The sequence below is a fragment of the Schistocerca gregaria genome, chromosome 6, assembly GCF_023897955.1.
Source record: "Schistocerca gregaria isolate iqSchGreg1 chromosome 6, iqSchGreg1.2, whole genome shotgun sequence".
In the NCBI taxonomy this organism is placed as follows: Eukaryota; Metazoa; Arthropoda; class Insecta; order Orthoptera; family Acrididae; genus Schistocerca; species Schistocerca gregaria.
Window position 1 is genome coordinate 448,642,597 of NC_064925.1, and position 26,353 is coordinate 448,668,949.

The 26,353-nt window shown below is 39.6% G+C and overlaps 1 protein-coding gene across 7 annotated transcripts in view; it reads left to right on the forward strand.

The window, feature by feature from the left end:
- The first annotated feature begins 665 nt into the window (after positions 1-665).
- Positions 666-26,353, forward strand: part of LOC126279092 (uncharacterized) — a 33,063-nt gene continuing 7,375 nt past the window's right edge. For 2 of the 7 annotated variants that reach the window (XM_049979557.1, XM_049979561.1), the window contains exons 1-6: positions 666-915; positions 1,046-2,007; positions 4,749-4,948; positions 5,032-5,170; positions 6,416-6,754; positions 22,992-23,428. In XM_049979557.1, coding sequence (XP_049835514.1) covers positions 1,141-2,007; positions 4,749-4,948; positions 5,032-5,170; positions 6,416-6,754; positions 22,992-23,428 — 1,982 coding nt within the window. In that variant the 5' untranslated portion in view covers positions 666-915; positions 1,046-1,140. Of the gene's footprint in view, positions 916-1,045; positions 2,008-4,748; positions 4,949-5,031; positions 5,171-6,415; positions 6,761-22,991; positions 23,429-26,353 lie in introns of all 7 variants that reach the window. The other 5 variants (XM_049979560.1, XM_049979562.1, XM_049979556.1 and 2 more) reach the window with 4 other exon arrangements.

The window sequence follows — 26,353 nt, forward strand, 5'->3', positions numbered from 1 at the left end:
CACCCATATCAACTTTCTGTAAGTATGAAACCTTAACTTACGGCTATTTTCTGATAAGATTTATACAGTCTGTTGAACGGGTTGCAAGCAGATAGTGCTCATAAGGGTTAAGATTGGCAAGGACTTACATTTCCTCCGAGGCAACTTTTTATGTTGATGAGATACACAACACCTTAAGACTCACATTTTGCTAACAATAAAAATAAGGCTGAAGATCATGGATAATTAGAAGCTGGACAACGTGAGTCTTTTGAGAGCAAATGGCGATAAAGCATATGCCAGGTCACGGACTGCAATATATTACGTATTTTGAAGAGTAATCAGTCTAGAAAATAGAGTTTCATTTTCAATGCGAGTGAAAAAAACGCTAAGCATAGCCACAGAAAGGAAAACTAATGGCGTAGACACTATCCGAGCGGCGAAATAAAACTACTGTTACAATAAATGGGATAACATTATTCTCAAAAACCACACCATTCATTCACTATTCTAGTCTTAGCAGAAACATTTTTTTGAGCACTGTCAGTATTTAGCGATTGGAACTGTGAAATCGCTTCACTCCCAAACGCTCACTATCGTACGTCTAATCCCAACCAAGACCGCACCAGTACTGAAGTCTGAACATCTCTGGCTCACGGACGCCAAAGTTGATGCCGGTAGTTACCATATTTCAACATAGGTGGCGTGTGGGGCTATGCTTACGGCAATGGCGTTAAAGCGATTAAAATGTAGTGACAACACCATTGTTTACATGTTTTAGTGTGTAAATAGCTTTGTGTACAGTAGTTTTATGCTGTTGTAATATTGTTTTGAACACATAATTGTTGTTAATTTTGTCGTTGGTACTGTATAGAACACACAAATATGGATTGTCACGCAAATTCCTCGCATTCCAAAGTTACACGGGGAATAAAGGTACAGTAATTTTTTGACAAATCGTACTTAATTCGAATAAACAGTAGTTTAACGTTTAGAACTGATTCCAATGTACTTAAGTAACACTCTAGGTCCGGCGTCATTTGTAAATATGCCAATATTTCACCAGTTTCAGGAAGCGGAATGGCCGAGGTACACAACGCCTGAATGAAGATGTTGAATAATAATGACCCTGATCGGTAAAGCATTTGCGCCAAGGACATTATGGCTCACCACGAATTTCTTCCCTTATGTGACGTTCTATTTAACATAATATCTTTAGCATCCTATTTCTGTGATGTTGTGTTTGATGTTGTTATGGGTTATGCTTTGTTTGAACGTGGTCGACACGTATGGTTTGCTGTTTCATTGACTTTTGTTGCTACGTCTCTCGTGATTAGTCAAGTCATTTCTTTAAAATGGTATATATGTGCGTGTGAATCTCGGAGAAAAGTGAAAGAAAAATCTAAGAATGAAGATGCTGCGACGGTACCGACGTCAAATAACCGAGAACGTTGCTTTCAATGGCTTGTGGGACTGTTACATGTCATCCAGTGCGGAGTTTTGTGGCGCTATTTTAAATTATTCATACCAGTTGATCTACGTTATGTGAAGCATGAAGTGAGAGACTTGTGTATGCTAAGATTATTTCATGCTTTTTGTGAGGCAGCTCCAATGTTACTAGTCCAGCTTTATCTTTTGTGGCAAGAGACTTCACCGAAGAATTTTAGTGACTTAAATATAGTTTCTACAGTGTTGTCTCTTTTTAGTGTTTGTTGGGCTTTGGCCTCCTTTAGCAAAAATGTTAGACTTCAAAATGTGCACCGATTAGTTTTAACATGGCTAGGCGTGATATTTCAATTTATGTGGCGTTTAGGAACAGTCTCATCACGTGTAACAGCATTGACTGTGTATGCCACATTGTATGGACACTGGGTATTTCTGGTGATTGGGCTGCACTGGATATCAATGTTTCTGTGGCTCATTTCCCCAAAGAACGTCTTTCATGGTGAAAGGATATCGAGACGGAGGAAGGCTGCCTTCTCAGCTCTCATAGCATTTGTATATGTTTTCTCATATATAAATTTGCAGGTAAGCAGTTTTAATCTTAAATTCATTAAGATGTAGGTCTACTCAGCTGATCACTGGCAGAGATCCTGTACTTTGAAGGGAAATGATTATTTCATTATGTGCTTGAATCTTTCTATTTTTGCCATGGTTCTTTCAGTGAGATGTTTTTCTCAAACAGGCTAGTTCCATATTCTCAGTCATTACTTCTCACAATCTTAACTTATAGGCCTACTGAAGTACTGTAAAAGACATAATTATAAACTAGCTGCATTTGAATGAGTGTTTAGTTGGTAATGACCTTCTTGTAACATGTTTATCTGGCCTATATATAAATGCTGTATGATCGTTACATATAATTTTTATCACTAAATGTATTCCTTTGATAATACATTAGTATCATCATTTCATACTTATGAATGTGACTTTCGGACAGATTTTCAATAGTATATTTACAACATTAAATCTTTTTTTATGCCTGAGACATATTTAAAAGCAGACACTCACTGCTTTCCACTACAGAACTCAAAGCAGAACATTCTAAATCTTTATAGTTTACATTGTGCAAACATCTGTCTCTTTTTAAGTTGATGGAGTTCACAAAATTTTGATGTTTATCCTCACAAGTACACATAATGCTTCTTTAATTGTCATACTTGTGTTGACATCTCCAAAGCCATTCCCTGTCTTCAGATCCTTAACTAACCTGGTTTCCTTCTTTCCAGGTGAAATTCAATTATCATCTTGGTGACTTCTCTCAGAGCTTCACTTTATCTCACTCTTTTCCTCTTTGGTATGTTGTTGTAAAACAATAACCTATACAGCAATACAGGTACCAGCCTTTGTTAGTCTAATGAGGAATTTTTATTTGGACTTCTTGTCAGAACTTTCAAGATTCCTTTGAAAGCTCACTTGCAATGCTACTGGAAATGGTGGTTGGTTGACGCAGGAAAGACTCTTTTTTCCAATTTTTCCTGTCTTTTGCTTTCGAAATCAACATATCATAGACATTTCTGTGTATATTTTGTTTGGTTTCTCGTTATGTCTTTTTTCAGCACCCTTGCCTCTTCCTGCCTCACTCAAATTCCATAATCCATAATTGTTACAATACAGTATTCAAAATTTGTGGGGCAGAGAGGGGGTGGGACTCTATCAAACAAATGCCCTGCCTACAAATGAGCAATTGAGAAACACCGCTGTTACTGCCAATGGCCTGGTCCAGACTTAACCCCTTTCCTGTCAAGCTAAAATTTGCTGTGTAGACTAAACATGGTAGTTTTTAACTCACTTCAGCTTTTGCCTCAATTTTCCAATATAATCCTTTGGTTTCCAAAATGATGAATGTAATGTAAAGTTTGTTAATGTGAAAAGTTTGAAGTTGTACTATGGTTTGGATATCAAAGTTGAACCCCGCCTTGTATTTTTTAGTGATGTAAACATTAGACTTCACTACCAGTAAATTTATTACCACAACCTGATTTTCTGTCTTCACATTTGTTAACTTCACCAACTACAACCAAACTGTCACCCTCCAACCTAACCTAGTCCTTGGGCTGTACTGCAGATCAGACTATCACCACAACCAAGATTTTGGGGGGGAGGGGGAAACGTGTAACTTTAGCTGTGGTTTCCAGTCCATGTTTAACTGTATAACCCTCTGTAGTAGGTTGATAAGTCTGTTGCCAGGTCAGAGGATGGCAGATTGAGACCACCTCCAATAGGATCATGCCTAATATCGCACTGGTGTTCAAACCAACCCATGAGTTGATGACAGCCTTACCTTAAGGTGTTTGCAGATATTATTTTATGGCACACTTATTCTACTCTATAATATTCATTTGAATTTGCCTTGGCAATCAGCTGCATTAAATCTACAGCTTTTATTAGTATACAAGGCCTACTAGCTGAAAGAAGTCAAAGTAATCACACAGGGAAAACACAGTTGTCATTACATAAAACTGAGATGTAATTAATTTTTTAAGTAGTGACTTATCTAGGGTATACTAGAGAAGAGTCATGGGTAGCAGAAGATTCTAGAGAATTGTTTGTCATTCCCAGTTTGTGCCAGAATTCTTCCTTCCATTCCTCCTGCACTTTTTTAAGTGTATCTTCTTGTGTCTTTCACAAGAGTACATAATCACATGGGAAGTAAAGGCATACATGTAGAATGATTATTTTTCGATGGCTTCCGTTTATGTTCCTAAATTACTTTTCACTTATGCTTTACTGTACTGAAGTTAATACATATTAGATGTACCAGTACTACCCATCTGCTTTTTCCAGGGTGTCATTAAAATGATGGATGTAAGCCACTTATAAAAATGACACCAGATTCATTGGCTTTGCCAATTTACACTGAAACTCTTACCTTTTAAGCTAATGCAAAGCTCCACGACTCTGCAAATCAGTATATCATCTCAACTAAGATTTCATATCGCATTTGTTGGTTTAGCCAACTCGCAGCCAAACTGTTACCTTCTAACCTAACCTGGACTTTTTACTAAACTACAGATTAGTCTATCGCCACAACCGGTGTTCTGAAAAATTATATTGTCAAAATAGAAATTGTCTTTGTTCAGTTATATCGCTGTTTGCACACATAAGATGTCACACACCACCACATTGGTGTGTCATGGGTGATAGATAACATTTGGTTTCAGTAGCTTCGGCGGCTCTTGTATTTTTTAAATTTGTGTTCTCATGTACTCCATCATAAAACTGAATTTACTTTGATAGTTATTGATTACTTTTCTGTATTTTTACAGGAAGTTAATCCTCGTCAGAAAATGGCAACATTTTATGTAGTCATGTTTCTGGAAAATGCCCTGTTGGTTACTGCCTGGCTTGTTGGCGTGTGGAGTGAAGCACCCTGGTATCGAAACACTGTGCCGATAGTTGTGTTTGTTTCATTTGCAACTGGAATTTGCTTCATGATTCTCTACTACCGGTATTTTCATGTCAGAAGGTAGCATAAAAATATATTTTAAGACAGACTATATGTAGTTTAATAACAGTAAATATAATTTGGCTCAATTGTGGTGTCTGCAGGTTACGTTATGAAGCAGGTGGAAGACCAAATACTTATAACAACAATTGTGATTCTACACAGAGATTAGCTAATGTAAATAATGTAAACTGTGGTGAAGTGGTGGCCCATGGCAAAGATGAACAAACTGCAGTGGCAAAAGTAAGTACTGGTTATATTTGTAGTTCACAAAATTGATCATGAGTGTTAACATTGTATGAAGTGCAACAGTTCTGCCTACATACTAACTGATGAAATCAGGATTGTGAGACAAATACAGAGGAAATTATGGACATAAAATATTTAGGTTTAGAAGTATTTGAGTAGATTTTTTGGTAGGAGACAGACACTCATTTCCTGTAATGTGTTAATCAACCCTAGGTTTGGAACATTTTTGTATTTCATCAGCTGTATGTCTTTATATAGTTATATGGGTTAGGTACCGTCTTTTGCAACTGAAATGCATCTTCTTAAGACCGTGTTTTGCTTTATTTTAAAGCATCTTCAGTTGTCACTGTAATAATATGGTCTTTTCTTACGATTTTGTTTGCTAGGATCATGAATAGTTTACTGTAAACAGTATTAATTATTATCTCTAATCTCAGTTTTTTGTTCCTTATTTCATTTTCCCTGGTTTTTCATATGCATGTGTTAGATTTTTGCCCATAACTTTCACTAACAGTGGCTGGGGCCCTTCACAACACAAAAACATCTACCACATATGTGTAGAAGGACAGGAAGAACAATGTAAGCAACAAAAAAACTGTGAGTAAAGGTAATAATTAATACTGTCTATGTAGAGCTGTTCATGGTCTTAGCAAACAAAATTATAAGAAAAAAACATTTTGTTACAGTGATCACTGAGGTTACTTTAAATAAAGCAAATTACATTTGGTCTTAATAAGAGTTTCATTACAGTCTCAAAATATGGTATTTAACCTATATAACTTGTATAACTATAACTGTGGAGAAAAGAGGCTAAAAAACAGAGACAATAGGATGTATATCTCTCCTTATGTCCATCTCCTACCAAAAAGGCTACTCAAATATTTCTAAACCTAAATACTTTATGTCCATCCTGCTTAAAAATGGGACTTAACTTGCATACTTTTTTTTTACGGTGGCTGAAAAGTTTTCAGCAAAAGTATTAGGCTAAAAGCAGAATTAGTTATGCCCAATAGCATGTTAGAAAATGTATGTAATATAAAACATAATTGCTATGGTGATTGGGAGTTGATTGTAGAAATGAAAAAATTAAGACATACTGGTACAGGAATAGCCATAAAGAATAAAAATATAAAACAATGATACTATGCTTGGAATTAGCTGACAAAGGAATTTAAAATTTCTGAAATATGTACTCCTTAGAATAATTTATTTTCAATTTTTTTTTCCTTTTCTTTTCAGGAAGTGCACTGTAGTGCGAAGGCAGTCAATAACTGCCAGCAGCGGTGCACCAATGGTTACCTGCCCTACCAGCATGGAGGCATACCTGGCGTGTTCAACTGTCGCTTCAACAATCCGGTTACTTCAACTGCTGCAACTAAAAGGAAAAAGAAGAAGCCAACATCATTTGTCCCCCCTCCTGCTGTTACTGCACTGCCTTCAGTTGGTGTACCGAGTCTATCCATTCAACAACAACAAAACTGCTTGCAAGAACCGTACAGCAGCAATATGTCACTACAGCTACAGAATTCTGTTCCATTTTGGAGGAGGCCTTTGCCAAACAACCAACACAATCATCAGGTAAATGTGAGTGTGACTTGTTACTGCATGTGTCTCAGCCAGTGGAAAGTCCTGGAAGAAAAATTCAAATGGTATGATTTTATCATAGAATTCATGAGCACTGTATTATTATGAAAGTGACTGACAGTTCCTGTCAAGTAAGCTACATGCGACCTTGTTCCTAATTGAATATATTTTATGAACATATTTTAAATTTCCTATTGCTTGCAGTATGGTATTTGCGTCATAGCTTATTGCTCTTATTCTGTTTTTGGACTCGTGCCAGGAGTGAGCACTGGTTACTGTCCACTGGCATATAGTCAGGCTGCAGTCTTTCAAATTGAATCTGTCGAGAATTTGCTCTACCGGTACATAAGGTGTCCGATCTATCAGCTAACAAGCTTTCTGTGCAGTTCCTATTGATTTGGATACCTAAACACTTAATAGTTTCATCAACTCGTAAAATGTCTTAATCTTTTTTTTTTTTTCTTTTAAATATACACCTGGGTCACCGGCTGACCTTTTGAAGTTTAGATTCTGCTGACCATTAGAAGTTTAGATTCAGCATTGCCTGTCTAATTTCAAATTCCTGCAGCAACCACCTTGTTTCCTTTTTTAGTCTTTTAATACGAGTATCTTTCACTGATTTTGTAACTGGATCTGCTTCTGAAACATTCACACAAATATCTTCATGTAAGTCATGTTATTATAAAGCCATTATAACATCTAGGTGATCAGTGTCAAGATCATGTTTAGCAGTCTTAGCAGATAATGAATTGTAGCAGAAAATTAGAGATAACTTATAACTTTCGCATATGTCTTATCACAGTCCAGTCCTCACATCTGAGTACAGCTTTCTGTTACTGGCTGTACTTTATAGCATATAATGCGACATTTCTTTGTTTGAAAGACTCAGTTCACATTTATTGGCATTTTTCTGAATGATAACTAGCAGAGTGTCATGTGTGATTCTCTTCGAAAGATTATAACTCCTATTGTGTTACTTTCAGTAAGTTTCCAACGTTTTCTTATGTCAATGCTCCTTCCAATGACAAAGCATCAGAGTCAGCTGACTGTTTAGACTGACAAATAGTGAATTCATGCAGTTTCTTTGGCTTTGGAATTTTTTATGGCTTTCATATTGGCTCAAGTTGCTGCGACTGCTCGTCGCCAGTGTATGCTTTCCCTCAATTGATTCCTCACATAGCTGGTACTCACTAGTACTTCATCTGACAGTTTCAGCATCAGTTTCAGTTTCCTGTAGTTCATTCTTAGTGAATAAAACAGTCAAGGTCCCAACTAATCATTCCTGTAAAAATGAGGACTGGTTTCGGGTCAACGAAAGCGTCCGATTCCACCCGTCTGCTTTGACCCCATGACGTAAGGGTGTTGGGGTGCGTGACGTCATTATAGTGCAGAGTTTATGAGTTAGTTATGTTTGTAGATGTCGTCTTGTTGTGTTTGCAAAGCCAAAATTTGTTGGTGTTAGGTAATTGTTTTTTTGGATCTATTTTTGTCGAGTTGTAATGTTTTGTGTATTTATTGGGTATTGAATGTGTTTCAATTTATGTAGGGATTTTTGACTTTTTGAGGTGTTGTGGTTTTGTTTTTGTTTTTTGTTGTTGTAGGTGTTGGATTTTTTATATCAATAGTTATGGTTGACCGATATAGGTAAAGGGAAATGACCAATTCCAATTTTTGTAGTTTTATATGCAGTATTGGTGTTTTGCTATCGTCAGCTGTAGTCTAGGGAAATTCTGTTTCCAATTTTTTTAGTTTTTGCTGTAGGCATCGCTGTTTTGGTATCGTAACTTGCGGTTTACCTATTTTTGGAGGGAGATGTTATTGTCTTATTTATATGTATTTTCGTGTTTGTTGCTATGTGTATGTAGTGACATTATAGGCGCCATATTGGAGACGCTTAGAATAGTCGTTTCCGCTGTATTGAAGATGTCATGGGTCAAAACAGACTGGTGGAATCAAACACTTCCGTAATCCCCCTGTTTCAGCCTTTATTCTGGCTGTCTTCAGATTTAAAGCACCATATGGCTGAAGTGGATGATGCATGGTTCAGTTGTGCGTGACTGATGTGCGGTCTTGATTGCTTTGTTACATGGTAATTCGTAATAGAGCAGTGTTTTATCTCCAACCGTGTTTTATTTCATTCTGTTTCAGCTCCAGTAATAGGATGAGCAAGTGATCTGGTTCTTGTCCTACCAAGATACGCTCTTCCTCGTCCCCCCCCCCCGCCCCCCCCCCCTGGCCACCCTCCCACCATTGGGTGTCAGAGTCTGAACCTGGGCCTTGCTTACAAATATCTAAGATCCAAGTTTATGTTTGTTCAAGCTTCATGTGGAGACTTGTTGCTTAGTGCCTTAATGGTTGACCTGGTTATTACATAAACTGCTTCTGCCCAAAACTTATTTGGCAAATTTGCTTTGAAAAGCAGGCATCTTGTTTTTTCTATTATGGTATAATTATAGTAATCGCTACTCCACTTTGGAAAAAGTTTGCCAAATTATTGTTCACATATTGTCTGCCATTATCTGTGCATAGAGTGCAGATCCTTTTGAGCCATTCCATGCCAAATCTACACAGGTGCCAAACATTCCCTTCTTTAGTTTTTGTAAAAGGTGTTGTCTTCATTGCACATGGCAAGATAATGAAAAATAAGAAATTACAGAATTTTAGTGCAAGTAAGACAAGAGTTTAAGACTTTTAGCATATTGCAGCCCCGTCAACAACTGTGATAGGCTAATATTTTGAAGAATCAGCCTGAGTTGCGCATATTTTCTTATCTTTACCAGGTTTCGGGTAAATTAATCTAGCCTTCTTCAGAAGCATAAAATTACTGTAACATGCCAGAGTAAGGCACAGTCAACATTAAAAATAAACCTATAGTAGCATGGTACCATCTCAAATTAAAACTACTTAACTGAAGTCCAGCCCCGGCATCTCTTCACCACGCAGTTGGTTGGCACTGACTGTTGCACGTGGAATTGCACTGAGCACATAACAACTCGTGTGCGTGAGCATACGGAGAGTCAAGGCTGTATATCATTGGCTGTCTGTATATCACGTGTTGGGAGCTGATAACCGTAATTGTAAGCAAACCAAGCATTTTGCAGATGATGTCCCTATGTGTATTAACTATATGCAAATTGCATTAAATGGTAGGAAATTTACTTGATTGGGTAAATAAAGGTTAAGGATAACCTTTACAAGTTTAAGCACATATGGTCATCGTGTAAGGTATCCCCACTGAACATGCCTAATAGCGAGCACCTTACTTGTCTCTCTTATTAAAACCTTACTGATTATCTATAATAAATTAACTGGGCGCACAATGTCCCTGTCATCACACATAACTAGTATTGACCGACATAGGTCTAGTGTATTAATTAAAGTGTGACAGAAGGTAAAACATCTCCATCATCACACTTACATGCTATTGACCGACTAAGTATACTAAAGTATATTCTACGATGTACGTTAGACGGGAAATATTTTCCATAGGGAACATTGTGAGTGACGCGATACATGTGTAACATAATCGTTATCATTACGAGGGAAATATTTAGAGCAGCTAAGTTATACTATACTTTGCTTCATAATTGTTAAATTCATCTATGCTATTAACTGGCATAGGTCACACATATTAAATGGAGTGTGGTGGAGGGTACATTGTAGATTATAGGTTAGTACACTTGACCTGTGTTGGTCAATAGCACATAAGCGTGATGACGGAGATGTTGTACCCTCCGCCACACTCTAATTAATATGCGTGACCTATGTTGGTCATTAGCATAGATGAATTTAACAATTATGCAGCAAAGTAAAGTAGAACTTAGCTGCTCTGAATATTTCCTTCGTAATGTAACGATAACATAGAGTATATTTTAATATACTGGACCTATGTTGGTCAATAACACGTAAACGTGATGACGAAGACGTCGTACCCTCTGCCACACTTTAATTAACACGCTTGACCTATGTTGGTCAATGCTAGTTAAGCGTGATGACAGGGAAATTAGCCCAGTTACACCCTAATTTATTATAGATAATGATTAAGGTTTTAATAAGGGAGGCAAGTAAGGTGCTCGCTATTAGGCATGTTCGGTGGGGATACTTTACACGATGACCATATGTGCTTAAAGTCGTAAAGGTTATCCTTAACCTATATATACCAAATCAAGTAAATTTCCTACCATTTAATACAATTCGCGTATAGTGAATACACATAGGGACTTCATCTACATAATGCTTAGTTTGCTTACAATTGCGGTTATCAGCTCCCAACACGAGATATACAGACAGCCTTGACTCTCCGTATGCGCATGCACATGAGTTGCTATGTGCTCAGTGCAATTCCGCGTGCAACGGTCAGTGCCAACATAGTTTGTCACTGCCAACCGACTGCGTGGTGAAGAAATTCTGGGGCTGGACTTCAGTTAAGTAGTTTTAATTCGAGATGGTACCATGCTACTATAGGTTTTAATTTTAATGTTGACTGTGCCTTACTCTGGCATGTTATAGTAATTTTATGCTTCTGAAGAAGGCTAGATTATTTAGCTGAAACCTGGTAAAGACCAGAAAATTTACACAACTGAGGCTGATTCTTCAAAATATAAGACAAGAGTAATAACAACTTGATGAGTTAAAAGTGTGTGGATAATTTGATGAACACTGCTGACAAAAATAACTGTAACTTCCGTTTTGTTAAAGATACAACAGTGAACCTGGAAATTTTGGAAATGTCTTGCAACAAGCTTCCCAACAGTTTGTAGTTTTATCATATTCAGAGAATGTACACAATTAAGATCAGTGACCTTGACTTTGACCTTGAATATCTCAGAACATGTCACCTACAAAATTGACGAAAAAAATATATTTGCTTCTTCATGTTACACTATACAACATAGTAAGAAATCAAGTTGGGATGACTATGAAATTAGGAGAGAAGATTTTATATGTAACTGCAATGTGTTGCATTAATGTAAAATAAATTGTATTCAGACTCCAACAATATGACACAAAGCACTGAAAAATGTGTTAATTGTTAAAAAAAGGTGGTGGTGTGAAGTAGCACAGTAAGTTAGTACAGTCAACAGGCCAATAGCAAGCATTTATAATATGCAAGGTCACACACAATGACATTCAACCTTCATTGATGCAAAATATGATAAACAGGTTCACATTTACAGAAAAAAAGTGTTAAATGTATCATCTATACTTACTATACCCCTGTACTAGGAAGCAACATATGACACCTTTTTTGCATCTTTTGTTGAAAGGAAATATGTTCACCCAATTGCTGCTCATATCAATACAAGAGTGTCCTTCTTGTCAAAAGTTAAGGTGTCAGGATTCTCAGGGTGTACATATGAAGGTGAAGGCCCGTGAGGATGTAGGGAGCTAATTGAAAATCTCATTAGTACCTTCATTAACATTCAAAACACATCAAAGCAACCAGTGACCTTCATACATGCATGTAACAAACCCTGTGATATCACAAGGTGTGAGTCTCGTTGGATTTTAGTTAGAGATTCATTTCTGGTGTCACGTGAATTGGAGAAAACTTTCATTTGGTTATAGTTATGGCCTGTGGGAATAACACACTGTAACTTGTGGGTACCTGCAATTGTGTGAATTTGTGCAATTCACTCCTGAAGGAGAGATCTTCTTCATCATACTCACTGTTAGTTGTGTAATGAAAGTGGCAAACTGGAGTACCATTCAAACAACTGTGTGGGTGTCATCATGTGAGAGTTGTAGATGTACTGCAAACTGGCACAGGCAGCAAGACTTTTGATGATACCAGCAATACCCTCACATGGTTCTTTGCCATGTAATGTGGCAAAGGAGTGCCACTCTGCAGAGACATTAAAATCAGCATGATGAAAAGTTATGTTGCCAAATTCTTGTAATTCTTCTCCAGGGCTATAGCACCATCTGAGACGTTGTACACTTACTTGAGTGTTCTATGGAAACAGGAGCTCATGAAGTTAGCAAAGTGATGCTGGAAAAGATGAACACTCGTTGTGTCATGTTTAAGGCATTTTGAGAGTATAACAAAGGAAACATGATCAGTTGGTGGTTTTCTGGTTGTTGTGTAGTAAACAACAAATGGATGAATGGTGGCCTATGTATGGTTCCAATGAAACCCCTGCACCTCATCCTGCAGGACAAACGCGTAACTTTCTGCAAAATAACATATTCCAATGTATTCATTGTCATGAAGTTTCTCATCCAGATGGTGTAGAAATTCAGACTGTTGGGGGGCTATGAAGGAATGCAACAGCAGCTTTTTTAATTTGATTTTGAGGTTTTCCAAGAAGTCTTCCACAGATGATATACAGGTCTGGAAAGTTGTTCTATCTGTACCTGCTCACAGTTTACATGTTATTTCATCAATTTGATATTCATCAAACAACTCTTGCAGGTGTTTTATGATAGAAACTGTACCTGGGTAGTTTTCACATATAGCATTTTGGCTGTGCTGTACAGATAATCCGAGGAAGACAGTGTTTGTAGGTGCTAATTTGACCGTCTGCATCACATGTCAACTCCATTAATCTGGAATCTTCCTACCTAAGCTTCACGCCCGGGTGAATACTGCAAACCCACAGACTGTGGGTAGCGGTTGCACAAACCAAAAGACAGTTCTTGGGTTGCAACTGGCAGAATTTTATTAATTGTATATTTCAGTTCTGGTTGTTCATCTTTGAATGCCTGACACAATGGATCCAGGATTTCCAACACTAGTCATTTTTGTTTATGTATTCTGGAACAATTTACCACGATGGAAACAAAATCCGTCTTCCCAGGCAAACATTGGCTTGTATTGTCAGTGTTGTAGATTTCTATGTCACAATTCATAATTTTTTCACTTAAGATATGTTTGGGTCTTGGATTGGGAGTTGCTAAAATGACACATTCTTTAACTAATTGTTTTGCTTTTCTCACTAAATAGTTAGAGCCCCAGAGTCATTTTCAATCTTTTGAATGCTCCAACTTTTCAGAAGAAGTGTCAGAATTTGGATCTTCTCACTGCTTGTGGTGCTGGTACTTAATTTCTCTTTCAATTGCATTATCATTTCAGATTCAACATTTGTTTCATAATCTGCATTTTCTTCCGCACTAGGTATGTATTTACTTCAAAATGCCTCAGACACTTGCTCAAATATTTTTTGCACATGTTTTCTCTCCCAGACTCTCACTGGGGACTCACCAAGAGATACCAAACTATCATTTAATGCATTGGAAGCAATTCTTAGGGCCACAGGTGTATCTGACTCATCTGAGAGAGCTATGCAGGTTTGCAGTTTCTGCTTGTTTCAATGTAGTTGGGTCAGCCACAGGCCCTTGTCCATAAGTTTAATTTTTTCTTCATTTATCACATATTTTATATTCTGCCATTATGACACCAATCATATCAACCATCTGCATTTGCTCTGTATGTAGATTCGTCTTGTATCTGTTGTGTCCATCTTGCCTGAAAGGATTACAGCAATACATGATCTTTGCAAACTTCAGCTTGAAGCTAGATTTGTATAATTTAAACACACAACACCTTTTGCAACAACTATCTGTGTACATCTTACAGTTAAACTGCCATCCAATATTTGATAGCGATATTGGCGTGCCTACATTGTTACCTTACTCTGCGTTGTTATAACACCACCTATTTAACAATAAATATGTTTTTCAGTGCTTTGTGTCATATTGTTGGCATCTTAATACAATTTATTTTGTGTTAATGCAACACATTGCTGTAAATATTAATTTATATCTCCTAAAACCTTTCTCATCCCAACTTCATTTTTTACTATGTTATGTAGTGTAATGTGAAAAAGCAAATATATTTTTGTTTCGACAATTTCAAAAGTGACATGTTTTGAGGAATCAAAGGTCAAGGTCACAGACTTTAATTGTGTACATTATTCGAATGTGACACAATTGCATATAATTGAAAATATTGCTTCAAGCCCTTTCCAGAATTACCTCGTTCACTGTTGTCTTTTTATTAGAAAAGAAGTTACAGGTGGTTTTGTCATCAGTGCTTATCAAATTGTCTTACTTGTGCTAAAATTCTGTATTTTGTTATTTTTCATTCTCTTGTCATATGCAATGAACTCACCAAATTTTATGAATATTTAAGAGGATCAGGTTAAGTATTGTATTTTCTGTGTTGATTTGACATGAAATGACTCTTTTTACCACATTGCTTTTCAGCTAGATTTTTAAAGTCATAATTTAGCTGTAGCGCTTGATTTTTATTTCTGAGACATATCCAGATATGTTGCGTAACTAGCTGTCAGTTAAAGTAAGGAAGTATTTAACCGCACCGATTTACCTGGTTTACATTGGCTCACACTGATCAGAATGTGCTATCTGAAGAATTTCCATGGCTAAATTGTGTAAAAGAAAGTCTTATTTGTTTGCCTTCTAGGAATTTCACATGGAGTATTTGCCGCTCCCTGATATGAAATTCAATTAACCAACCTTGCATAGTGCATGCCTTGTTTCAGAATGTAGATGACATAGTCTTTTATGCTACAAGTGTGCACTACTTGATTGCAATACTGATTTTGCTTAAAAATTCCAATAATATGGTTAGTCTAGTCAGTACATTGTGTTTGCTGATGACACACTAGCAACCTCCTTTTTGGATGCTAACAGACAGTGGATCTGTGCCTTGTTGAGGTACTTGTATTTACGGATTATCCTCCACTTTAATCCTACCATTCTTGTTGTCCTTCAGAACACGTAAATTTTAAGTTCCTAATCATTTAGCAGGTAAGTTGTCATTTTCTGCTATTACAACTTATGAGCCTATTTCTGCGTCAACATTATTGTCGTCACGTGGATATTTGGACAGGTGTACTTGAGTCTACATACATTGCCGTTCTGTTCTTGCATCTTTACCTGCTGCTGCATTTGAAAAGAATGTCTGGTAGGCCAGGTTGCTATCTTGGGCGCAGTTTTTCTGTCGGATTTTCTCTTGCTGTGACATTGCTAGATACTTATACTTCTTGAAATTATAGCACCTGGGACCATTTCTGAATGTAATATTGCCATACTTTTTCTTGTTGACTCACAGGGCAGTGTCACTAGTTGATGGCTTATTTAAGACATAATCACTCATTTCCTGCAGAAGTTTATTTTTTATGGTGTCTACCATGATTGTCAAATTTGAATTTTCTAAGCTCACTATCAAATAGGTTAATATTCATCTGGTATGCCTGCAAGAAGGATGCAAGTAGACCGTTCTTCTTTAACTTAAAGAACAAACCATTTAATTTTTGTGACATGGAAGTTATCTTTTATATATACTCTCCTAGTGATGAACAATTTTCAGATATAGTTTTCAGCAGTGCCTTTCTTAATGCTATTTGTTGGAAGAGATCAGGATCTTCTTAGGCTTGGCATTGGCTTGTCCCACTCCTCTCTAGGGATATCTTGCAGATGGGCATATATCAATAGATGGACGGAGAGTATAAACTTGGCTCCTATTGTGCGCACTTATGTTATATCTCTTATTTTTCCATTGAGGCAGTCCCACAATTCTTCATGAAACCATTGTATTAGTGATTATATCGTTTCAAATTGGCCTGTGGTGCTGCTAATTTCCTCTACCCACTGATGCCATATTTTTTTAGAATATTGTACTGAATGTGCTGCCTGCACCCATTATCTGTTAGCAGAGTAATTTACCGACAGTATCTTATTGAAATGAACACATTTATTGCACAAGATTAACAAGGTAGCACTGTATGAAGTGTCCTGTCGAGTGGTGGACTAAGGTAGTGATTGATTGGCATGCTTCAAGTAACAGTTTGTTTATTGTATATGAATTAAATCCGTGCAGTTCAAGGACAAAAGTTCACACATTGACTAATGGAAAAGGGCCTTCTGTGACAATTGAAGAATACAGTGCAATGACCTTTTAGGTGATTACTTCGCCATTCCCATGAGGACGAAGTGCTGACTGTCGGTGAAGATGAGGAGCTGTGGAAGCAGGGTTTTCCAGAGTGGTGGTGGAACAGCAGTGGCTGGGAGCCTGGTGAAGGTGCGGGACTGTACTATCAGTTGCACTTCACTGCTGACAGGCATTGTGGTCCATGGTGTTCTCTCACAGTGTGGCTGGCTAACCGCCTGGAGGCTGGAGTTGAACTGGCCAACCGAGGGGTTCAGCGGTGACCTAAGTACACTTGCGGAGGAACACAGGTGCACAGTCACGTGACCACGCATATGTGAATTGGGCCCCACAATTGCAGTACTGTCATATGCGTGCCACATAATGGCATGACCAGCAACCCCCACCTCCCGATGGGGTGGCAGCCGCAGGAGGCTTGACTGTAAGCCAAGTCCGTTGATGAACAGCTGCCTGAGGTAATGTATGAGCCATACCTAGCCATGCTGTGGCCGAATATGCAAGGGGCCCAGTCTTGTGTATACTACACCCCCTCCCCCGTGAGGGAGATGGCGCAGCCATCGCAGAGAAGAAGCATAGCAGCCATGGAAGGCATCTCTGGACAGCCACTAGAACGAACGGGAACAAGTCACTCAGGCAATGATCAACACACTTGACCTCTTAGCCACAAACAATCCAGAGCTGATAGAGAGCATCATGACTGATACAGGGATTAGTGATCACAAGGTCATTGTAGCTAGGCTCAATACCATTTCTTCCAAATCCATCAGAAACAAACGCAAAATAATTTTATTTAAAAAAGCGGATAAAGTGCCACTAGAAGCCTTCCTAAAAGACAATTTCCATTCCTTCCGAACTGACTATGCGAATGTAGACGAGATGTGGCTCAAATTCAAAGATATAGTAGCAACAGCAATTGAGATATTCATACCTCATAAATTGCTAAGAGATGGAACGGATCCCCCGTGGTACACAAAAAAGGTCCGAACGCTGTTGCAGAGGCAACGGAAAAAGCATGCGAAGTTCAGAAGAACGCGAAATCCCGAAGATGGGCTAAAATTTACAGACGCGCGAATTTTGGCACGTACTTCGATGCAAGATGCCTTTAATAGGTTCCACAACGAAACATTGTCTCGAAATTTGGTAGAAAATCCGAAGAAATTCTGGTCGTATGTAAAGTACACAAGCGGCAAGACGCAGTCAATACCTTCGCTGCGCAGTGCCGATGGTACTGTTATCGACGACTGTGCCGCTGAAGCGGAGTTACTGAATGGAGTTTTCCGAAATTCCTTCACCAGGGAAGACGAATGGAATATTCCAGAATTTGAAACACGAACATCTGCTAGCATGAGTTTCTTAGAAGTAGATACCTTAGGGGTTGCGAAGCAACTCAAATCGCTTGATACGGGCAAGTCTTCAGGTCCAGATTGTATACCGATTAGGTTCCTTTCAGATTACGCTGATACTATAGCTCCCTACTTAGCACTCATATACAACCGCTCGCTCACCGATAGATCTGTACCTACAGATTGCAAAATTGCGCAGGTCGCACCAGTGTTCAAGAAGGGTAGTAGGAGTAATCCATTTAACTACAGACCTATATCATTGACGTCGGTTTGCAGTAGGGTTTTGGAGCATATACTGTATTCAAACATTATGAATCACCTCGAAGGGAACGATCTATTGACACGTAATCAGCATGGCTTCAGAAAACATCGCTCTTGTGCAACGCAGCTAGCTCTTTATTCGCACGAAGTAATGGCCGCTATCGACAGGGGATCTCAAGTTGATTCCGTATTTCTAGATTTCCGGAAAGCTTTTGACACCGTTCCTCACAAGCGACTTCTAATCAAGCTGCGGAGCTATGGGGTATCGTCTCAGTTGTGCGACTGGATTCGTGATTTCCTGTCAGGAAGGTCGCAGTTCGTAGTAATAGACGGCAAATCATCGAGTAAAACTGAAGTGATATCAGGTGTTCCCCAGGGAAGCGTCCTGGGACCTCTACTGTTCCTGATCTATATAAATGACCTGGGTGACAATCTGAGCAGTTCTCTTAAACTGTTCGCAGATAATGCTGTAATTTACCGTCTAGTAAGGTCATCCGAAGACCAGTATCAGTTGCAAAGCGATGTAGAAAAGATTGCTGTATGGTGTGTCAGGTGGCAGTTGACGCTAAATAACGAAAAGTGTGAGATGATCCACATGAGTTCCAAAAGAAATCCGTTGGAATTCGATTACTCGATAAATAGTACAATTCTCAAGGCTCTCAATTCAACTAAGTACCTGGGTGTTAAAATTACGAACAACTTCAGTTGGAAGGACCACATAGATAATATTGTCGGGAAGGCGAGCCAAAGGTTGCGTTTCATTGGCAGGACACTTAGAAGATGCAACAAGTCCACTAAAGAGACAGCTTACACTACACTCGTTCGTCCTCTGTTAGAATATTGCTGCGCGGTGTGGGATCCTTACCAGGTGGGATTGACGGAGGACATCGAAAGGGTGCAAAAAGGGCAGCTCGTTTTGTATTATCACGTTATAGGTGAGAGAGTGTGGCAGATATGATACACGAGTTGGGATGGAAGTCATTAAAGCAAAGGCGTTTTTCGTCGCGGCGAGAGCTTTTTACGAAATTTCAGTCACCAACTTTCTCTTCCGAATGCGAAAATATTTTGTTGAGCCCAACCTACATAGGTAGGAATGATCATCAAAATAAAATAAGAGAAATCAGAGCTCGAACAGAAAGGTTTAGGTGTTCGTTTTTCCCGCTCGCTGTTCGGGAGTGGAATAGTAGAGAGATAGTATGATTGTGGTTCGATGAACCCTCTGCCAAGCACTTAAATGTGAATTGCAGAGTAGTCATGTAGATGTAGGGAATGGCAGAACTCTGCTGTAGAGGCAGTGGGAAAGGCATGGACAAATGTTCAACGGAATGAGCAGATGCTAAACTGACAATGAAGAGTCCATGGAAACACCATCCAGACCTGGAGAAACACAAAGTGGGAGCAGCAGTGGTTGTGGGAAAAGCCAGCGAGAATTAGGGATGCTCACAGAAGAGATGGTCACAACAATGGTGGCAGGTGGGATGACATCGAGTGGGCCTGCTGGGACAGGGTTGCTGACGACTGCAGAAGGAGCCACACTGACGGCCACGGCAATAGCTGCAGAGATGGTGGCATGGCCGAGAGGCCCAATGTTGATAGCGGTAGCAGCTGCAGGCGAGGCCATGGTGGAGGTAGCAGTGTCGGTGTCATTATGTAGAGGGCTGGTTGTGAGTGGGATGGCATTGGGAGTGCCGGTGGATGTGTTGCTGCAAGGAGGGAGGCTGATGCGGCGGCATCTGCAACATTGGCTGCAGCCAGGTCAGCAGGAAGAGGACCGGTGAAGGAGAATACACGGCAATGGAACTGGAACCTTAAGGCACAGAGAAACATGATAGACACACAGACTGACCACAGCACATAAGAGAATGCACATAAAAAAGATACAGGAATGGACCACCGAAGTGACAGGGATGAGAGAACATGACTGAGAATGTGCAGCTGCTGAGACAATAATATGAAATGAAAAGCTGGATCAGTATGGTTGAGAACCTTACAGTCAAGGAATAGCACAACTCAGCTGTAGCATAATGAAGGAAGACACACCTGAAGAGAAGCAACAAATGGGAAGAGCAACATCGTCGTCATTCTTGAGTCTGTGCACCACCACCATTTATTGCTTCTCTTCAGATGGTCAGAACATGACTTGGTACGGTTACTTCAAGCATGGCGTGGCAGTGGGGAGGGACAGTAACCGATGAACTGGGATCAGTTGCTGAAACCAACGGAACTGCAGCAAGTGGCCGCAGAGCACATGGCGGCAGAGGAGCTGGCAGCACTGAAACAGGTGGTGCTGGATGAGTTGGTGCTGCTGAAACATGTAGTGTCAGAAGAGCTGGCAGCACTAAAACAGGTGATGCCAGAGAGTTTCAGGAATCGTCAAGACTTTGATGCTGTGATGGGCAGGATCCACAGCACAGCATCCCGTGGGGTGGGGGCCAGTAGCTGGTGAGTGGGAACTGTGCCGGCTGAGAGTGTGCAGGCTGGTAGCGAACCGGCCATCAGTGCACAGGCCAGCGCTGTCTGGGCAGAGTGCAGGTAGGTGCAGGGCCGGCTTGCAATGGAGTCGCGGGAGGCAGAACAGAACCACGGCCAGGCGGCAGGTGTAGAGGAGGATGAGGCATCTCCACACGTGCCTGACCTGACATTAAAGTGGCACAGAAGTCTGCGGTATACGTGTAGGCGCCCCGCAACTGCAGCACTGTTTATCATGATCTATACAGCATGTAGTGCCACAGCCTGCACCCCCACTTGCTGGGCAACTGCTGTAGGCTCGGTAGTAGTCAGCACTGCTATCTGTTGATAAACAGCTGCCTGAGGTAGTGCCGACGCCTTTCCTGGCCCACAAAGCGTATCTACTAATGTGATGGCCGAATGTGCAGGGGCCCAGCCCTACATATACTGTGCTGTAACACAACACTCTTACACAATAATACATGGAGTGAAATGTTAGAGCATCCATAGTTATACCACAGCAACAAAAGGTGCCTTAATAAGCAAGGCATGACTTCTGAATTCTTACAACATACGAGGGGCATTTGAGAAGTCTGCAAAAATAAAAACTACTTACGTGTTTGGGGTAAACCTTTTTTATTTTTTGACATAGTCTCCTTTTAAACTTATTTACTTCGCACAATGCTGTTCTAATATGTAGATCCCTTCCGAATAATAGGTATTGTCCAAGTCTGCAAAATAGCTATTAGTTGCTGCAATCACCTCCTCATTTGGATAAAATCTTTGTCGCACCAGCCATTTCTTCAAATTGGGGAACAAATAGTAGTCCAAGGGAGCCAAGTCTGGAGAATGGGGGGGGGGGGGGGGTGAAATGATTTGGAATCCTATTTCCATTAATTTTGTGACCACAACTGCTGAGGTGTGTGCTGGTACATTGTTGTGATGGAAAAGGACTCTTTTGTGGTCCAATCGCCAACATTTTTCAGGCAGCTCAGTTTTCAAACGGTCCAATAACAATGAATAAAATGCACCTGTAATAGTTTTACCCTTTTCCAGATAGTCAATCAGGATTGTCCCTTGCAAATCACAAAAGACAGTCGCCATATTCTTTCTGGCCGAAGGAATGTTCTTCGCCCTTTTTGGTGCAGATTCTCACTTGGAAACCCATTTTTTAGATTGTTGTCTGGTCTCAGGAGTATAGTAATGTATCATGTTTCATCCACAGTGATGAAACAACGCTTAAAAGTCCTGCAGATTCTTCCTGAACAGCTGCAAACCATCCTTGCAACACTTCACACGATTCCGTTTTTGTTCAAGTGTGAGCAATCGTGGAACCCATTTTGCAGATAGCTTTCTCATGTCCATATGTCATGTACCCGTTCATTCGATATGCTTATAGCACTAGCAATCTCACGCTCCTTAACTCTTCTTTCATCCATCACCCTATCATGGATTTTATCAATGATTTCTGGAGTCGTAACTTCCACAGGGCATCCAGAACGTTCAGCATCACTTGTGCCCATATGGCCACTCCGAAAATTTTGAAACCATTTACAAACTGTTCTAATCGAAGGTTCAGAGTCACTGTAATGTTTATCAAGATTCTCTTTAGTCTTCTGATGTGTTTTGCCTTTCATAATGCTTAATCACCACACAAAATTCTTTTTCATCCATTTTCTGACAATCACTCGACTTCCTTGATTAACACGAATGCCAAACGCAAAGAAATAGACCAATATGGCTGAAACTTGGTGTGCATTCTTTCAAAAGATGCTACTAACTAAACATGACCTCACTCTCGGACTTTGCACAGACTTAAAATGTAAATCAATATGGCAAGGTGAGATGTGAACTGTACCCCACCTTGTTCGCATGAATTCGAAGTTCTTTGAGAAGGATGTCGTAAAGATGTGTAAGAATGAGAACCTGCTGTAGTGTCATTATACAGATGACTACCAGAGGACAAAATAGCCCATATCCCAGCAAGCATTTATTTCCAGAAATGATTGTAGGGCCTAATTTTGAGTGGTACTACCTTTGTAAGAATATTAGACACTTTTTTTTCCAATACTCTGTATTGCTGATTATATTTTTATTTGTGTAAATAGATGCTGAGGAACAATCTGCTTGCCATGTTAGTTGTTATTAATGGCAGTTATGCTTATGAGTATGTGTCATAATTTGTTTCTTTTTGCTCTATCACATAGACAGACCTAGAATCTTGTATTGTTATGGCCCTCACAATATGTGGATTCAATTTTTGCAGGGTGGCTCGAGTGAAAATGAAGCAAGCAGCGTTGGCTCAAGGGTGAACATACAGCAGAAACTGCAGGAAAAGAAGCAGAAGCAGTTAGCAGAGCTTCGGATAATTGAGGAAGAAATAAAGCAGGGTAAAATACAGAGACCAGGTTCAGGTGCACCGTCAGGTGTCGGCGATGACTTTGGCTCACTGCCTCGGCAGCCGATACCGAGAGCTAAGCGACACAACCAGGGTGGTTGGCCACCACCGACACCTCCGAGTTCCAGAGCTCTGCCACCGCCATACTCTTACCATTTACTCCCACCCCCTCGTGCGAAGCATCGTTCCAAAACACCTGAGATTCTCCTGGCCCCTCATTACCTCGAGGGCAACAGCATCTACTGCAGCTGGGAGCACGAACGAGGCCCTGTATATCGGTTGTCAGACGATGACCACATGGACAGGTGAGCATTGTTGAGGATTGATATTTTCCTCTGTGTTACAGTAATGGAATTGCACCCACTGTTGATAAACTACTTTCATTACATTAATGGTTTGCGGAAACCACGGATAAGCTAAGATTCTGTATCTGTGACCTGTTTTATGTCTGTGAGCTTTCAGTGTTTTTCCAAGTGACTAAATAAACAGTTTTTGTTTCTCTTTTTTCTTTTCCAAAGTTAACATCTTAGATTGAAATCAACCATTAAAAGCTTTCAGTGCCTCGAAAAACCATCCAAAGCTGCAAATTTCATTAAAAAAATTTGTTGTTGTTTACTCAATCAATAGTTTTGAACTGGGGCCTATTTTCAAATCATTGAGCATGGAGAATAAGTAATGTGCTGCACTTTTGTTTAGTAACACAATGTACTGCTTTGGGAATTAGAGGAAAGGGGGGGGGGGGAGTCTTCTCCTTTTTGGCAGCGTGAGATGTATCTATTGAATCACTTTTTTTTCACAAAGTTGCTTATGGGTATGCAGTTAGGTGGTGCCTTCGACAATTGCCGATATTTCTACAGGTACACATCCTGTCATTTTCAACGCGCAAATGTAACAAGGAAAGTTGTGCAAGGAATTTAAATTCTTGGTTTGTAGAGTGTGTCCAGAAAGGCATCTCTCTCTCTCTCTCTCTCTCTCTCTTTCTGTCTGTGTGTGTGTGTGTGTGTGTGTGTGTGTGTGTGTGTGTGTGTGTGTGTGTGTGTGTGTGTGTGTGTGTGTGTGTGCCACACAATGAAAAATAACTGACATCAGAAGTTATTGATAGTAATAACCAACAGGTGAAACAGCATTAACTCTGTCCATATGTTTTCTACATCTACATCTGCATCCATACTCCACAAGCCACCTGACGGTGTGTGGCGGACGGTACCCTGAGTACCTCTATCGGTTCTCACTTCTGTGTGGGCTCTAATCTCTCTGATTTTATCCTTATGGTCTCTTCGCGAGATATACTTAGGAGGGAGCAATATACTGCTTGACTCTTCGGTAAAGGTATGTTCTCGAAACTTTAACAAAAGCCCGTACTGAGCTACTGAGCATCTCTCATGCAGAGTCTTCCACTGGAGTTTATCTATCATCTCCGTAACGCTTTCACGATTACTAAATGATCCTGTAACGAAGCGCGCTGCTCTCTGTTGGCTCTTCTCTATCTCTTCTATCAACCCTATCTGGTGCAGATCCCACACTGCTGAGCAGTATTCAAGCAGTGGGCGAACAAGCGTACTGTAACCCACTTCCTTTGTTTTCGGATTGCATTTCCTTAGGATTCTTCCAATGAATCTCAGTCTGTCATCTGCTTTACCGACGATCAACTTTATATGATCATTCCATTTTAAATCACTCCTAATGCATACTCCCAGATAATTTATGGAATTAACTGCTTCCAGTTGCTGACCTGCTGTTTTGTAGCTAAATGATAAGGGATCTATCTTTCTATGTATTCGCGGCACATTACACTTGTCTACATTGAGATTCAATTGCCATTCCGTGCACCATGTGTCAATTCGCTGCAGATCCTCCTGCATTTCATTACAATTTTCCACTGTTGCAACCTCTCGATACATCACAGCATCATCTGCAAAAAGCCTCAGTGAACTTCCGATGTCATCCACCAGGTCATTTATGTATATTGTGAATAGCAACGGACCTATGACATTCCCCTGCGGCACAAAGGACCGTGGCCTTCCATTGCATCTGTTTGACACATAATTTACACTTTTTTTTTTTACTTATTTGGTATTCTTTCAGCTTCATTTTCATTGTAAGGTATAGAAAATTCATCTTTCCCACAGCAACAGCAGGTGCACTAATAGTTATGCCAACTGACCAAAATCCAGAAAATCAGAATAGTTAGTTACGCTGTTCTGTTTCTTCAACAACATTATGTGTCCTGCAGTAACAGCAGGTGCACTGAGACAAGTAGGCTAGCCAACTAAAATCCAGAAAGTCACATATATGGAAGTGTTTCTTCAACAGCAATATGTGGGAAACATGCCTTTTTCAATAAGTTTATCGTGGCTGTGGACCCAAGTTGGAGGAGAAAACAGAGCCAGTTGTCCTCATTAGAGTGGTTTTACAAATGCTTTCATTAAAACAGTTTGTATACACATGTTATGGTATTTTTCTTCTTTTTTCGCAACACCACTTAATTGCCATAATGATTGTGGGATTTCCATCTGTATAAAAACAAATGTATCAGTTTTAAATAGTCCATTGAATGGTAGTTCTGAAGTAGCTAACTTAGTAACCTATAGAATGTGTATCTGTTATATAAGAAAATGTTTTTAGGGTGTATTCTTGTTACACAGTCTTACTTCAGAAGTTGTTGTTACTCTAATATTGCCTGTTGTAAGAACCTGAGGTAGTGGTTGTTAAGATAATCATTATACATACTGTAGCACAGAACCACTAATATTAGGAACTTAATCCATTACCTTTCTCACCAGTTTGTATATTAAGTTCATTATCAGTGGATTGCTATTTCAAGTTCCTCAAGCAGGTTGAGTTTCTTTCCTTTCTTATCTACATGCATCACCTCTGAGTCCTCTTGTGTGCCTTTCAGGGGGTGACTATTCTCATATCTATGTTTGGCGGCCTACGATCTGCTGTAGCTGCCCAATCTAGAAGCATTTGCATTCTCCCTGTATTATGTCAAAAATTTCCTACCTGTTTGCCCTGTGTATTTCATAGAATGCACTTTGTTTTTTGTAAATACCTGCCAGTTCAGATTTACTTATGCCATTGCCTGCTTTGTGCTTTACACTGTATTTTATTGCTTTTTGTACTGTGAATGCCAACTGGACATTGTATGGTCAAAAATTGTTCTCCAGTTTCTGTGACATTTCCTTGAAAATTGTTATTACTGTTTATAATATTATATCTTCATATTACTG